At 39.9% G+C, this 16,634-nt stretch overlaps 1 protein-coding gene across 1 annotated transcript in view; it reads left to right on the plus strand.

Moving 5' to 3' along the window:
- htr4 (5-hydroxytryptamine receptor 4) overlaps positions 1-16,379 on the plus strand; it is a gene marked incomplete at its 3' end in the record, with an annotated part of 89,857 nt that extends 73,478 nt beyond the window's left edge. The window contains exon 6 of the mRNA XM_080035831.1: positions 16,292-16,379. Within this exon, the coding sequence (XP_079891957.1) occupies positions 16,292-16,379 (88 nt within the window). The remainder of the gene's footprint in view (positions 1-16,291) is intronic.
- Positions 16,380-16,634: the final 255 nt, after the last annotated feature.

A 16,634-nucleotide genomic window follows, 5' to 3' on the forward strand; every position in this document is an offset into this window, starting at 1 on the left:
TTGAGAAACTGTGATGGTGCAGGTTGCTATATATAAAAACAGAATAAGTTTGTTTCCCTCTTTTACTTATTTTTTCATTATCAAGTGCACATACCACACATACACTTTTTCCTCACTTTCTGTGACACACAAACGGACACAGAAACCACACACTTAATATGTCCCTCTGAGGTTTCATCCATGATTACCTCTCGTCTGTTTGTTTACTTATCTGAGCATCATGTACATGTAAAGATATTTTCCCTTGTCTCATGGGATTCGGCACTGCTGAAGTGTACTTTTCCCTAGCCTCCAGGTAAAAACTGTGCTTGGGCGGCAAATTGTGAATTGTCAGGGTATGTTGTCTTACATCTGCCAGTGAAGATTAAGGTTCAGCGTGTCCTCACATGACAACATAGGTCACAGCCTTCCGCATCAACCTATGTGACTGTACCATTAAACTCCAACCAACCTCGTCCCTCAGAGACTTTGTGAACGTGAGAAAAACCCACTGTGTATTTCACCGCTGTGTCTCAGAGTGAGCAATTCTATCATGAGCACAAGCTCAAGTGGTCGCTTTTCAGAAAAGTGAAAAAGTTTGAAAAGATGTTGACGACAAATCTCTAAATTCAGATTCCATGAGAAATTTGAAGGTCACATTTTCTTTTAACTTGTATTTCAGTACCCTGCAGATACTCTTCCCACTTGATAGTTCACCCCTGCACAAACTGTGAATCTGTTTCATAAGTTAATGATATATCATACATATATGTTTTGGTATTTTATTTTAATAGTATTTTTTTCTAATTATATTTATATTCTTGACTTTGCATCACTTGAGTTTTACTACTTCACTGTATTGTATGTACCAAAATATCAAGGTTAGGAAGCACAATAGCCGTGCAAAATGGCATTTCCTCTTATTGCTTAGAATATCAAATGCTGTTATCTCAAGATCAGCAGTCAATGATCGTGTTACCTCGAGGAAACAAACATTATCTCACTATAAAGCGATGAGCAACCTGTTATTACAGAAGTTGTTTCTGCTTATGTTCATGATCTTGTGATCTCAACAAAAAACAGCTCTTGACAACGTTTTGTTTTTTTCTAGAGATGGCGTTATTTGAAAAATAATTGCAATTGTGGCCGTTCTTGTCTTCCCTACCAAGGCACACTCCTTGTATGGCAAAACTTGACGATAAACCTGATTCTGATATTCTGATACATGCCGTAATTGTTAAATTAACTTTCGTGGTGATACAGATCTGAGATGAGTTTAAGTTTCAGTTGTTGCTGCTGGACTCTTCAGCCTTATTAAACCCAGATGTTATTTTCACATGTTTGTGGATTGTCGTCACGAGTGTCTTTTGAATTTGCTTTACACTCATAAGTATTATAAAATAGATTACATTGATCGAGTTATTGATTAATTTAACTGTATTATCTCCCAAGGGAAATGTATTCACAATGTACGTCCCAAAAGAAACATTTAGTAATGTTATACAAAAAATCATATTATCTTTGAAATGAATTGTTGGCAACACAGTCCGAGCTTACAGTAAGAGAAAGCTATCATTCCCCCCATCATGGTCCTCCTCGATGGATTGACTTTTTCGTTGTCAAGGAGACACTAGTGTCAGTTTATTTTGTGCTCAACTCCATGACAACTGAGCAAATTCCATCTACTGATTAGTACAGTGTGACTTCACTAAAAGTAAACAGGACTAAAGTTCCTCTCACTTTTTATTAAAAAACACTAGTCAATAATGAAATATTATTGACATTACATTCTAGATCATAGTCATAGTTTATTTAGTCATAATTCATCATGTCATAGGGACTATTGATATGAAAACCACATTTATTAATTGCAGTCTGTCTCACAGCAGTGAGTATGTTTGGCTCCAAAAAAAAACAGTTCAAAGCAGATGGACTGACTGACATCATTGCCCTCCGGCCTCCCCACCAAAAGGTCAGGGATTAGATTAAACACACAGTAAACTGCTGGCCGTACCATCCAAACAGCCAGTACAGTACTGTAGTACTGTTGCAGAGTGTCGCACATGTCCATTCATGACTGAAAGCAGAAGCGTTGTTTGATCCACTGTGTGAATAATAAAGTATGTTCGCAGCAACTGTCATTACGAGCAGTAGTAGGAGGGGGTTTGAACATCTTAAAGGACCACTGCTTCTTCATATTAAGACATGATATAATCACTCTGTAATTGTTGGTCATTCACATCAGCCACAGCTTTTGTCATCCTTCACAACTTTTAATCAGTAACGAACAAAAACCTCTTGATATTAAGTTTGTCTCTATCAAAGCCTAAACACATAACATTCATTGTGGCTTTGCTGGGTGACTGCCCCCCCCCCCCCTCATGTTTTTCTGAGACCATTTAAAATGATGATGTTGACACTGTAGCACTGTCACAGTTTTAACAGTCCGCTCAGTCAGCTCTTTGTTAGTAAGTGCAATTTGGTGTAGATCCACTCAAATTAGCTCATGGCACATGTTGAGGTTTTAATAAGAAATTCAGGGCTGGCTTTCTCCATAGAAAAGCTCAGAACATGCTTAAGCATTACAATTACATGACGTTAAAACACAATGTTGAAAAGGGGGACAGATCTAAGTGTACTGATTCTTACCAAATTAGCAGTGGTGGAAGAAAATATCAGATTATACATGCTTTACTGGAGCACTTAAAGCTATCCAGAACTAAAGGCCAACATCATTATTAGTTATGGATATGTTTTTCTTGTATCTCATGCATGCACATGAGAATTATATTAGATGGAGACATCAAAAAATGTTGTAAAAGAATCAAATTTTAGATAATGTTCATATATTATGTATAATGTTCTATCAATGGAAATGAATTGCACATACATAATGATACAACAGAAACAGCAAAACAGTTAAAGTTGCACACAGATCAGCTCATGGCCCTGATTGAACCTTGACCTGATTAGCTCTTCATACTCGTGTCAAGCCTCTGGCCTGCTGCTTGAAGTCTGTGCAAACTTACAATGGTCTAGTGGGCTATGTAGCTGATAGGGTTTCAATGTGACTCTTTTCCCACCAGACAAATACAAGACTATCTCTTGTGTCAGTGTAGGGGGAACTCATTTGCCTCTCTTGTCAGTGCAGGCGGCACTCATTTGCCCTGACAACCAAACCAACTTGTAAGCCAACGAGAAGTAATAATTGGCATGTACAGCGATGTTAACATAAAATAGTTTTGTTCCATTTTGGCCAAAACAAGGTCATTTACGTTTTTTTAAATTTTTATAACGTGTTCGGCTCTAGATAGTTAATATTCCTTAAAGATACATTATGCATTATGTTTGCTCGCTTGTTTTATACGTTCCTTTTGGCCCCTCATCAAGACCTTTTGGCGTCTGCATGTACTTTGTAGTGAAACATTCTGGAAAGTTGGTCAAAATCTGCATACAATTATCTAACTTATTTAACTAGAAAACAATTAAAGCACATTACAGACAGTAAATCATCGTTGCAATGTTTATACAAGTAGATAATCTTTCTTTGGTAACACTCTACACTAAGGTAAACAAAAAAAAGAGTAGTTAGTTTTTTTTTGGAAGAGTAACTACTCTGTGTACCTTATGGTAAAGTGTTACCCTTTCCTTTTACTTTTTGTAGTTTGTTACAATGCTCACCTTGCTTAGATAACATGATCTCCAATATCCTAAATTGGTAACAATACCTTTTCCCCCCCCAACAAGTACTGCTATTGAGCCTGTGAGCAAGGTAGTGAACCACCAACTTCTCGGAGTTGCTCTGAAAAGTTTTGCAGATGTTTTCTTTATTTATAAAGTTTATGTCAGGGAGACTCAGGGATTATTTCTCAAGAGGGACCCGTTTGTGTAAACAGCTAGCACAGATTCATGTCAGTTCTTATTGGATTTACCAAAACCCGAAAGCAATTGTGGCACACACAATGTGAATTTGCAGCCACACTTACACAGACGCACACGCAGTCTCTCCTCATTCCAGTCATGTAAGCAATTAGTCGAGGAAGGGTGCGTTGCAGGCATCAGTCATCCTGAAATAATCAAACCTCTGATCTACTGGGACCCAGCAGTACACTGATCTCATTCCTAAAAACAAAGACACACACACACACACACACACACCATGACCCCTTTACTTTGAAGCTTGGTCTACTCTACATATGTATTTTTAGTGCAGCATCTTCCCAGGGAACACACCTGCTTGCGCTATAATTCAGGTCCCATCCTTGCGTTCTGAAAAGTGTGTGCGCCCACATGCTGTGTATAGTGTACGCACACAAATACCGTAGATGTGCATGTGTGCTATGTTTACTTCCCCACAGGCCTGCCTCCCTGCGTACTTCAGCATCATGCCTCAGTGCTTGTGCCCAAGTCAAAGCCTGTTTTAATGTCTTGAGACAAACAGCAGGAGGTTCCTTGTTTTCAGCCTCAACGCTGCTAAGCTCCACTCTGCAGGTCAGCTCGGTACAGCCATTTGAGAGGACTATCTAAACCAAAAGTTTTTACTATACTTGCAGAAAAATATAATTCAGCCTGTTAAATACTGTAAACAAAGAAACTTTTTTGTTGGCCCCTTTCAAGCCCACAGGGAGCACTTGATATGTCAGGTTTCAGGATAATGACAGACAAGAACCCAATAGCAAGTATAAAACCCTCTAAAAGCATTCGGCAGACACCAGTGGTTTCCTTTGACGGGTTTTATTGCAGACTTGTACTCCAACTTCACAGTGAAAACTATAGGTGAACACACACAGTACAACAGAAATCACGGCATTAGCTTTACATAAAATCATATATTAGACGGCACATAAAGAGTCAAATAAGCAAAATAAAATACAGGGAAATAACAAAACATACCTCGTTGGCTGCATGCTAATTACAGGGACTTTGAAACAAGATTCTTCTCGGCGATGCATATCACAAGCTGTTCACCTTCTCTCATGTCGCATCTCTATCCGACAAAGAGTAATCTTTTCGCACAAGAGAACAATCCGCCTTACGTGACATCATTTGACTAACTATTTAAATAAAGTTTTAAACTTAACACAATTATGAAATGATTAATATAAACCAATTAATTTACTTAAGGCTTGTCATATAATATGAAAATACTAATTAAATACAGAATAGTTTTAATTACGACAGTTACAGCAAGACTCAGGAAACAGTTCAGATAAAAAAAACAGATTTAATGAAAAGTGGATGCAAACCAAGTAGAAAGAAAGAAAGTCCAGTTGGAGCAGGCAAAAGGGTAATCCAAAGCAAAGTCCAAAAGACAGGTTGAAACATGAACAGGCAGGCAGGATCGGAACACAGGATGATATCTGAATGCTGGAGCGCTAGGTAAGACACTAGTACATCTGACAATCTGGGAACTGAACTGAGATATGTACTGGGGCTGATTAACTGATGAGGAGCAGGTGAGTGTGGGGCAGACCAGGTGAATGTAATTAACAGGGAGTGCAGAGCAGGAGGGAGTGGCCGGGTCTGAAATGACATGAGAGTTAGAAAGGAAACCAGGAAAATGGGCTCTAAAAGAAAGGTGGCAAAAAGCTTGGGAGAAGGAAAAGAAAGGTAGGGCGTACTTTGCAGTGCAGGAAAAGGCAAACAGAGGTAGGTGCACTTTTAGGTGTGATAGAAAGGATGCAGTAGTAATCACAAGACTGAGGCTTGGGCACTGTGGGTTGAGAAGTGGGCTGGCTCTGATAGGCAAACACCCAGATGGCAAGTGTGAGTGTGGAGACAGAGAGACTGTGAAGCATGTGCTCCTCCAGTGTAAGCTCTATAACAGTCAAAGGAGGAGTCTTTTCCGGAAACTTGGATCAGCTGGGGAATTAGTTTTCAATATGCACAACCTTCTGAATCTGGAGTCATGGGATAAAACGAAGGACTTGTTGGATTATCTTCACAACACTGGACTATACTCAAGGATTTAGAGTAACATAACAAACAGTGGGGGGCAGCAATACGCCATAGATGCGTCAAGTCTGCCTAAAATCAAAGAAGAAGAAGAAACCAGGAAAACAGACATATGAAAACAAACTAAATACTGGCTGAAGTTGTGACATGATACTTCCAAAAAAAGATTCACAGTGTTCTTTTAACCCTTGTGTGGTGTTCGGGTCTGTGGGACCTATTTACATTTTCTATCAAAAGAAAATGATACAATTAATTATAATTTCAAACTGAGACTCATTGGCCTTGGCTCATTCACCGTGAAGAACATAGATCAGAATTTTTTTTTGGTCAACACACACTGTACACCCCCCCTACACATTTATATTACATACAGGATGTTCGGGTCTACAGGACCCAGGGCTAATACATGTGGGGAAATTGTAGGTTTTGGAAGAGAGATAAGCTTTTAAAGATGATGTAGAGTTAGAGGTGTCAGAATGTGAGGATCACTCACTCTCTCATGATCATCACTCATCATAAACTGCGTGGACACGGAAGATTTCAGCCCTGTGAGGGTGAGGGCACAGAATCTTTCGCCTCCGTGAGAATGGTGACTGATTCACTTACTGCAATCAGGTGTGTGTGGCACTGATTGGCTGATTGAGCCCAGGTGTGTGGAGGTTATATATTCCCTGAGACCCCAGTGCTCTGTGCTGCTCATTGTCTCACCTTCAGAGGTAGTGAGAGGTTGTTTCTGAGTGCTCTCTGTGTTAAGTGTTGCAAAGGAAACTGTTTTACTTGTGTGTGCGTTCAGCTGCTTGGCAGTGGTGGTTTTGTTGTTGCTTTAGTTTGTTATATTAAAAAGGTAGCTTGTGTGGCCCTTTACAGCTCGGTGCATTTGTTTTCTCCCCTTCCCTGTAGTCGCTTTTGCGATTTGGGGATAACTTTCAGACACCCCTGGGTCCGCACCTGTGTACCACCCCGCTTTGCCTTCCACCTCAGTTCTTTGTCACAACGTTGTGGTAAAGCAAGTGCAATACTGTCCTGGCTGCTCTGATTATCTGGCCAAACTCATGCTCCATTGTCCCATCCCTCACAAACAAGACCCTGGGGTACTTGAACTCCTTCACTACTGAGAACCATGGCCTCAGATTTAGTGGTGCAGATCCTCATGCCAACTGCTTCACACTCGGCTGTGAACCAATCCAGTGAGAGCTGAAGGTCACAGACCGATGTCATCAGGACCACATCATCTGCATAAAGCAGTGATGAGATCAAAGTGATCGCATTTCTGAAATGTCAGTCTGACAGTGACTTTGAAGAAGATAATGTGATTGAGCATCAGCTAGTTCCATAACGAAGACACAGGACCAGCCTTCAGCAGCCAGCCCTGACCTGAATGGGTTAAATTTCCAATTAATTTCAAATAAATTAAAATCAAAAGTTATGAAAAACCCTGCTTCATTTGTAAATTTGTTTAATTTATTCCCCTCATATCTTTTTTATAATTGTTGTTCTTGTTTTATTACACTTTATTCAAAAACAGTACTTTAATTCATAAATGTGATCTAACAAAGGTAAAGGGCAAATAGTAACCTTATATGCTGTTTTTTTTCTTGCAAATAGGTTGAAGTAAACATCTGTTGAGTATTTTAACATAAAATATTTGATTGTGTTGAGTTAAAAAGCCATGAAATGCAGTGGGTCCACCAGACCCACGAACACTGGCTGTGTAACAACAATATGAACACCACACAAGGGTTAAAGATTACTGGTGTAGAGAAAGTGGAGAGCTGAAGAGAAAATGTCTATCAGAGGAAAATGTTATATATATACAGGTCCTTCTCATATAATTAGCATATTGTGATAAAGTTGATTATTTTCCATAATGTAATGATAATAATTGAACTTTCATATATTTTAGATTCATTGCACACCAACTGAAATATTTCAGGTCTTTTGTTGTTTTAATACTGATGATTTTGGCATACAGCTCATGAAAACCCCAAATTCCTATCTCAAAAAATTAGTATATCATGAAAAGGTACTCTAAATGAGCTCTTAACCTAATCATCTGAATCAACTAATTAACTCTAAACACCTGCAAAAGATTCCTGAGGCTTTTAAAAACTCCCAGCCTGGTTCATTACTCAAAACCGCAATCATGGGTAAGACTGCCGACCTGACTGCTGTCCAGAAGGCCATCATTGACACCCTCAAGCAAGAGGGTAAGACACAGAAAGAAATTTCTGAGCGAATAGGCTGTTCCCAGAGTGCTGTATCAAGGCACCTCAGTGGGAAGGAAAAAGTGTGGCAGAAAACGCTGCACAACCAGAAGAGGTGACCGGACCCTGAGGAGGATTGTGGAGAAGGGCCGATTCCAGACCTTGGGGGACCTGCGGAAGCAGTGGACTGAGTCTGGAGTAGAAACATCCAGAGCCACCGTGCACAGGCGTGTGCAGGAAATGGGCTACAGGTGCCGCATTCCCCAGGTCAAGCCACTTTTGAACCAGAAACAGCGGCAGAAGCGCCTGACCTGGGCTACAGAGAAGCAGCACTGGACTGTTGCTCAGTGGTCCAAAGTACTTTTTTCGGATGAAAGCAAATTTTGCATGTCATTCGGAAATCAAGGTGCCAGAGTCTGGAGGAAGACTGGGGAGAAGGAAATGCCAAAATGCCTGAAGTCCAGTGTCAAGTACCCACAGTCAGTGATGGTCTGGGGTGCCATGTCAGCTGCTGGTGTTGGTCCACTGTGTTTTATCAAAGGCAGGGTCAATGCAGCTAGCTATCAGGAGATTTTGGAGCACTTCATGCTTCCATCTGCTGAAAAGCTTTATGGAGATGAAGATTTAATTTTTCAACAAGACCCACCTGCTCACAGTGCCAAAACCACTGGTAAATGGTTTACTGACCATGGTATTACTGTGCTCAATTGGCCTGCCAACTCTCCTGACCTGAACCCCATAGAAAATCTGTGGGATATTGTGAAGAGGAAGTTGAGAGACACCAGACCCAACACTGTGGATGAGCTTAAGGCCGCTATCGAAGCATCCTGGGCCTCCATAACACCTCAGCAGTGCCACAGGCTGATTGCCTCCATGCCACGCCGCATTGTAGCAGTCATTTCTGCGAAAGGATTCCTGACCAAGTATTGAGTGCATAACTGAACATAATTATTTGAAGGTTGACTTTTTTGTATTAAAAACACTTTTCTTTTATTGGTCGGATGAAATATGCTAATTTTTTGAGATAGAGATTTTTGGTTTTTCTTTACTTTTTTGCCAAAATCATCAATATTAAAACAATAAAAGGCTTGAACTACTTCAGTTGTGTGTAATGAATCTAAAATATATAAAAGTCTAATGTTTATCAGTACATTATAGAAAATATTTAACTTTATCACAATATGCCCAATTATATGAGAAGGACCTGTATATATATATGAGTATAACAGAGAAGAGATCAGAGTTCCATCAGTCTTCATACATAAAAATGTGTCTCTCCTTATGTGCCAATCATGTTGAATGTGTGTCCCTGCTATCAACAAAAGTTCCCATTCGATTAAGCTATTCTTTCAGTGAAATGGCCCAGGTCCATCACTCTTGCTACTCTTGACTCAAGTCTGATTGAGCCCCACAGGCTTAAAACCTATTATCAAGGAGTAAGGAAAAGGAAGGCAAGAACATAAAATAACAGGCTGTATCAAAGCGTCCCTTTTTTTATACCTCAGTTTTATGACGCAGTGTCCTCGTATGAACTCGGGAAGCCTTGGTAGGGTGGATGTCGGACACCATCCCTCCCCCCCCGTCTCAGTCTTTGAATCAGGGCTTGAAATTGCAGATGGTATCACTGGGACAGAGAAAAAGGAGGTTTTTGTTCAAAGTGAGTGACGCTTTGCAAAGAGAACTCTGCTAAACCATCTAATCCCATGCGGCTCGGCGGGGGAGCTGGCTGTCATTATATCCTGACGACAGAAGTTGTTAGGAGATTTCGGGGAAAACTGGGGTGATTAGCAGAGCAGCTGGAGTTGTGATATAAGTCAGGCTCAGATGAGTTGTTCTCTCAGCAGTGTATTGGACTCTGAACTGCTCCAAATTGTCACCTGCTTTTGAATTATGTTGTTAGTGCACTGCAGGACAAAACACGTCATATTCAGTTAGTCAGAAATATCTCAAATATTGTTGCGATACATTTCCATACATTGCTATGGGCTCACCAAGACAGTTTTATGTCATCTGGTTTGCCCTGATATCCAAACACATACTCTTTAAAGTAAGCTGTTAACCTAACAGGCGAGTAAGCTATATTATCTTTTTCATGTACTGTCAGTCCATCTATGCCCATCACCAAGGTCACATCCTTCCGGCTCATGGATGTTGTGAAAAACACAGACAAATTGAAAAAGACAGTGCTTTCACTGAGAAGACAAAAACGCTAGCAAGTTAGCTATCTCACTAGGTTAGCTCAACCTCTAATGTGCTTTCTAGTTCAATCTATCCCTGGCTAATTTGCACCATCATTATTTTTGAAAAGTCAGTTGTGGACAATGTTGCCTCCCTGCACTGCACTGTGGGACACCAGATGAATTGAAAACATAGCTTAATAAACCGCTCCACCAGGCTCCCAGATAACTCCAATATAGGAAGAAAGACAAACTATTTTCTTTCAAGGTCAATAAGCGACAGAAAGCACGTCAGCCATGAAAAGTCAACTTACCCACTGGAGCCATGTTTCTGAGCACCTGATTGATTGGAGTCCAGTATTTAGTCTCCAATCAGTCCTAATTTGGTTTCTAAAACTCCTGAGTTGTAATTATCAGTGGCACTACTTGCAAACCATTTGCAAGTAGTGCAGAAATTCAAGTTTTCACCAGTAAATGAAGGAGAAGTAGGCTTTTGAGTTTGCTATTTGTGGGCTTTTGGTGCTTTTAGTTCCCGTTCTCGAGACTGCTTCAATAACCTTTGTGGAAAGTTTTGAGAAAAGTTATAAAAGTGATCATCGTCAACTTAACACCAGCTACTCATTTACCTCCCACCTCTGACCGTGTAAGAAATGTTCATGGTGCTCTGTCAATGTGGAAACAAAACAATCTTAGATGCCGCATTCCTCGAAACCATATTGTTGCTTTCTGAATCTTCAGACCAGCATCATCGAGTAACCAATCCCATGAAAATCCTACTTTGCGATTCCTTCCGTAGACCTGTGTCAGCAATGTTGCTTTGGCAACAGACGGGCTATAACATTTAAGTGGACTGCACAATCAACATTATATCTTCAAACACTCATTATTTTGTCCATATTCTTCCTGATTTATATGTTGTACCACTTAAATTCATTCTGGGAAGTGGTGCAAATGGACGCTATGAATCTTCTGGCCTTTCTCACCGGTTGCAGATGGCAAACTTTAAATCCTATCCTATCTTATCTCCACTCCTGATTTTCCTAAAACCCTGCAACATAAAACCTTACTCAATGTCACTGTAATTGAGGTGATGACTCTTTCCTTTAAAACATTTCACAGTGAAGACTCATCAAGATGCTTTTGCATTCCTGTTCTCATTTTTGGATCATTGGGTGGCAAATCAATCTTTCCTTAAAGGTCATAGGATTGTAGGCATTGAGGTGTTTATGCATTATGTGTCCTATCATGTTTTTGCTGACGACAAGCAAACTTTACTTGTTGTGAATTAGTCATTTTGGTATTCATTTCTCTACTTCCATTCACTCTAGTAAGGTCAATGCTTTGTTTCAGGGATTCTTTATTGATTTTGTATGTATCATCTTCAAGACTCCTCCTCCCCCCTCTTTTCATCATCATCATCATTTCTGGTTGATGGGCTATTTTCTCTCAGAATGGTGGATTTGTCTGGAGTGCCATGCGGCTGGCACTTGTCTTGCTAGGTAACTTGGACAGTAATACACTGCTGACATAACAAAAGAGGGAAAAAAAGGAAATACATTTGAGAAAAGGTTTCCGGATTGTGATGATCAATTATTGTAATTCAGACACAAAGACTGAGTGGGATCATCAGATGAAGTGGAGAGGAAGAGAGAGATAGAGAGACCGAACATGTGATTAGGGGGAATGGAGAGAGGGTGAGAGACCTGGAACGGTCATGAAGAGAAAGAGAGTAGGAGGTTGGGGTGTTGGTAGCCAATCTGCCCTCAAGTGGAAGGTTGGTTCATCAAACTGGGTCATGTTGCAAATGCATTTGTATCCAGTCATTCATGCAAAGGACCAATTCAGGCATGTGTTTGGTGACAAAGAGATGGTTCGGTTGCAGGTCAGTTTTTAATTTGCAAATGAAAGCCTGCAGGTCAGTGAACCTCAGAAGATGTGCTCTTTGGCACATCATCTTTTTCTCTCGCAAAAGATTGATACATTTTTCTATAAACTTGTTAAAGAGCTGACTTTTCTTTCACTGTATCTGTCCAGACGCATTGGAGGTTTTCTCTTGGGTTAGTTGAAACTGTATCTCCCAGTTTTCTTTGTCATCCGTATTAACATGTAAATTAGCACTGGTAAAGATCCAATTTTGTTATCTCATTGTGTACAGTCAAACGAACAAAGCCAGGACACGTGCTACACTGCATCACATTTCAAGAGGTTAAGTGTCAGGTTAATGCAGTGGATTAAGAGAACAATCAGTCACTTATATCACTAACTGTATTATTTAGATGGATGGATGAAATTGCCAAGTTTTTTATTAAATGGCTCAAAGTTATTAATCGATTCCTCATGATGACTCAGAAACAGGCACTACCTGTTAAGTCTTTTTAGCTTCTCCATCATGTAATTTGAAATTAATGTCAGTTTTTGGAACTGCAAAGCAATAGACGAACATAAACATTCTGATGCGGTTCATGTTTGATGTCAGCACATTAGGGTAGGTTACGGACAAATATGACAAGATACCACTTTGTTGTTCACATTCTTCCTCCGTGTCTCCTTTGTCTTTTAAATGTGTAGTCTTCAGCTCCAACCTGTGTTTTCCTTTTGTCATTTATCATGCAGCTCCTTATGGAAAAAAGAAATGCTGTATACAACTTGTATTCCCATAATACCAAGACTGGTTAACATACTTTAATGTGTAAAACTGGTGCAGTTTTAAAGTAGGGTACCACAAGCCATCTAGATTCCAGTTTATGAAATGCATATTTCAATGTCATTTGGACTACGACATTGATCTTCATTGAAATATTTTGCATTCCTACTCCTCCACGGGAACACCAGACGTCAGGGTCTGCTTTTCAGCACATCCAAAATCTTGCTTACAGGCGCTTCACCGAGATGAATGTTCGCCACATTGTAGCCCAAAATATGTAGAAATGTTTAGTCTGCTTGTAATCCGGGCCTTCTGTCTTTTTCTCCCTGGCCTCATTAAACAAATCTGCATCCTGTCTCCAGCTCAGCCAGTTGGCCATGGTGGCTCAGTGGTGTACAAACAAGAACACAAATAAACACAGAATGGATGAAGCCACATGTCCCGCTCCAATTTTTAATTTGGTTGAAATCTAAAACTGAAAAAGAAAAATGTGCATAAACACAGTAACAGTTGGCAGTAGTATGTACCATATTAAAGATATTTCTATATTTTAACATTGGTCCTGCATGCATCAGTGATTCTGCCTTCATGTACAGAGGGTGGGCATTTTATTCAGACTTTAGCCGAGAGCATTTCTGTAACAAGTTCCACATCCTTTTCCCCTCTCATTTTCAAAGCTGTTGTGGATGGAAATTAGAGCTTTAAACTCCCATCTAGTTATTTTTTTTAAAAGTGACTGATCATTTCTTTAAATATTAACTCTATTTTCTGTTTTCATAGATATTATGAATGTATTCTATTTCAAAACCTTCAATACATACAAATTTCATGTTCAGTTTTTAACAATTGATATTTCATTGGAAAACAATGATTTAAATAGCAGCCTAATATAACAAATGATATCCCCTGCTGGAGCTTATATTGAAACATCAATTGGCTGAAAAAGTACCATAGAAAATAGATAACTTAAGATAAGTTAACATAATACAACTTGTATCTCTGTTGTTGTTGAAAAGTCAAGGCAATTAAAAAGAATATGCAATGACAACCATGTCAACTGTCTTTGTGAGAGTCTTTAGTTTGCTTTCAGCCTAAGACGTAGGAGAACTATCTGAACTCACAGATGAGCGTTTAACCCAACAGCCTATTCACATTTCTTTAACATTAGACGGTTTTCCATGTTCTATATTTGAGGGTGCTTGTTTTCGATGCCCCCCTCCCACTATCCTAGAAACACCATTTGGTTTGCTGTCACATCAATTCACAGATGGCAGCATCATTGTCAGCAATATTTGGAGTTTGGACTTATTTCAATGCAGCACGAAGCACTCAAGAACAAAAGTATAGTTTTTTTTCAACCCCTAGGGTTGGGATCTAAAAAGACCGTAGGTCACTTCATGACAGAGTTCATTTGAATGTATCCAAATTGATGTATAATTAGCTTATACTCAGTGAATTCCTACATGTCTAGAAACATGTGTTATTGTGCTTTACTGAATGAAAGATTCATTTAAAAAAAAAGGTAAATAACCTCCCCTGTCTCTCCTTACAAAAATGTCTCTTGTTCCCCCCAAATAGCATAAGCAGCAATACGGTCACAATCTAACAACCACGGTTAGCCCAGTGAGGGTTTAACGCTGCAATGTGGCAGCAATTTTGGGTTTCGCTCTGCTGAAAATCTGCAGTCTGTTTCCCTTTGAAAATCCCTAAATGATGGAGGCTGTCGGGAAGGTAAATTTCACGGCCAGTTTGGCAGCAGGAAGTGTCTTTGGTCAGGGTGTTTGTGTAAACAGCTCGTAACCCTTTTAGCCCACGGTGAGGCCTCTGTGTGGCGCACACACACACACACATACACCATGTACACTCTCTGTCCATATCCCCCATGCTCACATGCATACAAGGACACTTGCATGCGCACCACAGACATTTACTCTCCTCATTCAGATGCACTGAAGCATATGGACTGTATACATGTGAGAGCCATTAGGGCTGCCAAATGAGTTTCCCTTATAGTTTGCTTTAACAAATGGACTGAAAAGAGCAATGCTGGCTGTTGTGGTTTACTGATGTTTTCTGCACGGCTGAATGCCTTTACAAATTACAGTTACATATCAGATATGTTGCAATGGATTCTGACACATTCATCTTTTGAGCTGGAAAATGTTGCTATTGTCAGTTTGGAATTGCTTGGCATGATTGGACAAAAGAAAACGGAGCTTATTGTAATTGTGTTTTGCTTCATTAAATGCATAGCAAAGAAAACTTAGAACTATTTTGTTGGGTCAATTGCCTCAACATTGAAAATGAACTGGTCTCATTCAGATGCGTTCATGCTTCATGGTAATGTTGACTTCCTAATTCAACTGTATTTTATCGCTCTACTACAAGATATTAAATAACTAGCCATTAGTGTAGCTTGGTGACAATCCAATGTATTTTTAAATTGTTTATTTGGATCAAGAAGGTGCTCAAATGACATAAGCTTGGTATGCATATTGGTCATATCTGATTTAAATACATTTATCAATAAGTGCAGGATCAGTGCAGAGAACATATACTGTAGCTTGTATTTTGAATTTGAACACATTAAGTGGCTGTGGATCCAGCCTGAAGCGTAAAACATATGCAAAGCCTTTCACATATTGGGGTTACCACCTCTGTCTCCTATATCTGTTTTAACTCTCACTCCTTCCAGTACCACTAATCTCTCATAACAAAGTCTTTGAAAACTGTTCCCAATCACTGTTCTGTAACCCAGACTGGGTGATCACTTTACCAGTAAGCAGGGGTCGGACCATGTCAAGAAATTACTCACTTCAGGACAATGTTATGGGGCTATAACTAAAGGTCTATCAAGTCTGATCTGTTTGGCAGTGAGTGAACTAAAGGAGGGCACCAGTGGGGGAAAAAAACTTCCTCTTCTGTCGCAATATTCAGTCTGTAACAGTGCCTGCTCAGCTCACATGGTTTGGAAGACCAGTGGCTTTTAAAGATGTACATGAAGCTGTTGGACCAATTATATAAGTTTTTTTGCCTACGTCATAAGAGCTGCAACTAACTTTTTTATTTTTTTTCGATTATCTTGTCACTATAAAAAAAAGGGAAAGAGCACAATCTCCCAGAGCCCCAGTTGAAATAATGCAAATTGCTTGTTTTCACTGACCAACAGGCCGAAATACAAAGATAATTCATTTACAACTTTAACAAATCATCACATTTTTTTAATCTTGTGTGAATATTTGGCTTTTTTTATTTTTATTGATGAATGATATTAAATGATTTATCTATATCCTCCCTGCCCTGCTCCCCTCCTCTCTTCCGTTTCTGCCCAGGTATTCTGTCTTTCACAACGGGAGCCAACCAGAGCAGGAGAAGAAGGCTCTGCACACCGACATAGTGTACCGTGAGTCCTGCTTGTGACTGACTCCTAAAGTCACATCTCCAAAGGACCTTGGTTCTGGCGCTGTCACCTCAGAGTCGATGGAAACGCACCGCAGCCTCTATAAGCCTGGAGGCGGTACCAACGCAGAGGCTGCAAATCCAGCCAAGCTCCCAAAAAAAGAGTGTACTGTTCAGACTTCATGGACTCAGGCTGACTATAAAAGTTTAGCCGAAACACAGCTCGGGGTCTTAAGGGGGTGGCAGGGACCTAGTGGCCTGGAACAATACCATCTC

Source organism: Ammodytes marinus, assembly GCF_949987685.1.
Source record: "Ammodytes marinus genome assembly, chromosome: 10".
Lineage (NCBI taxonomy): Eukaryota > Metazoa > Chordata > Actinopteri > Uranoscopiformes > Ammodytidae > Ammodytes > Ammodytes marinus.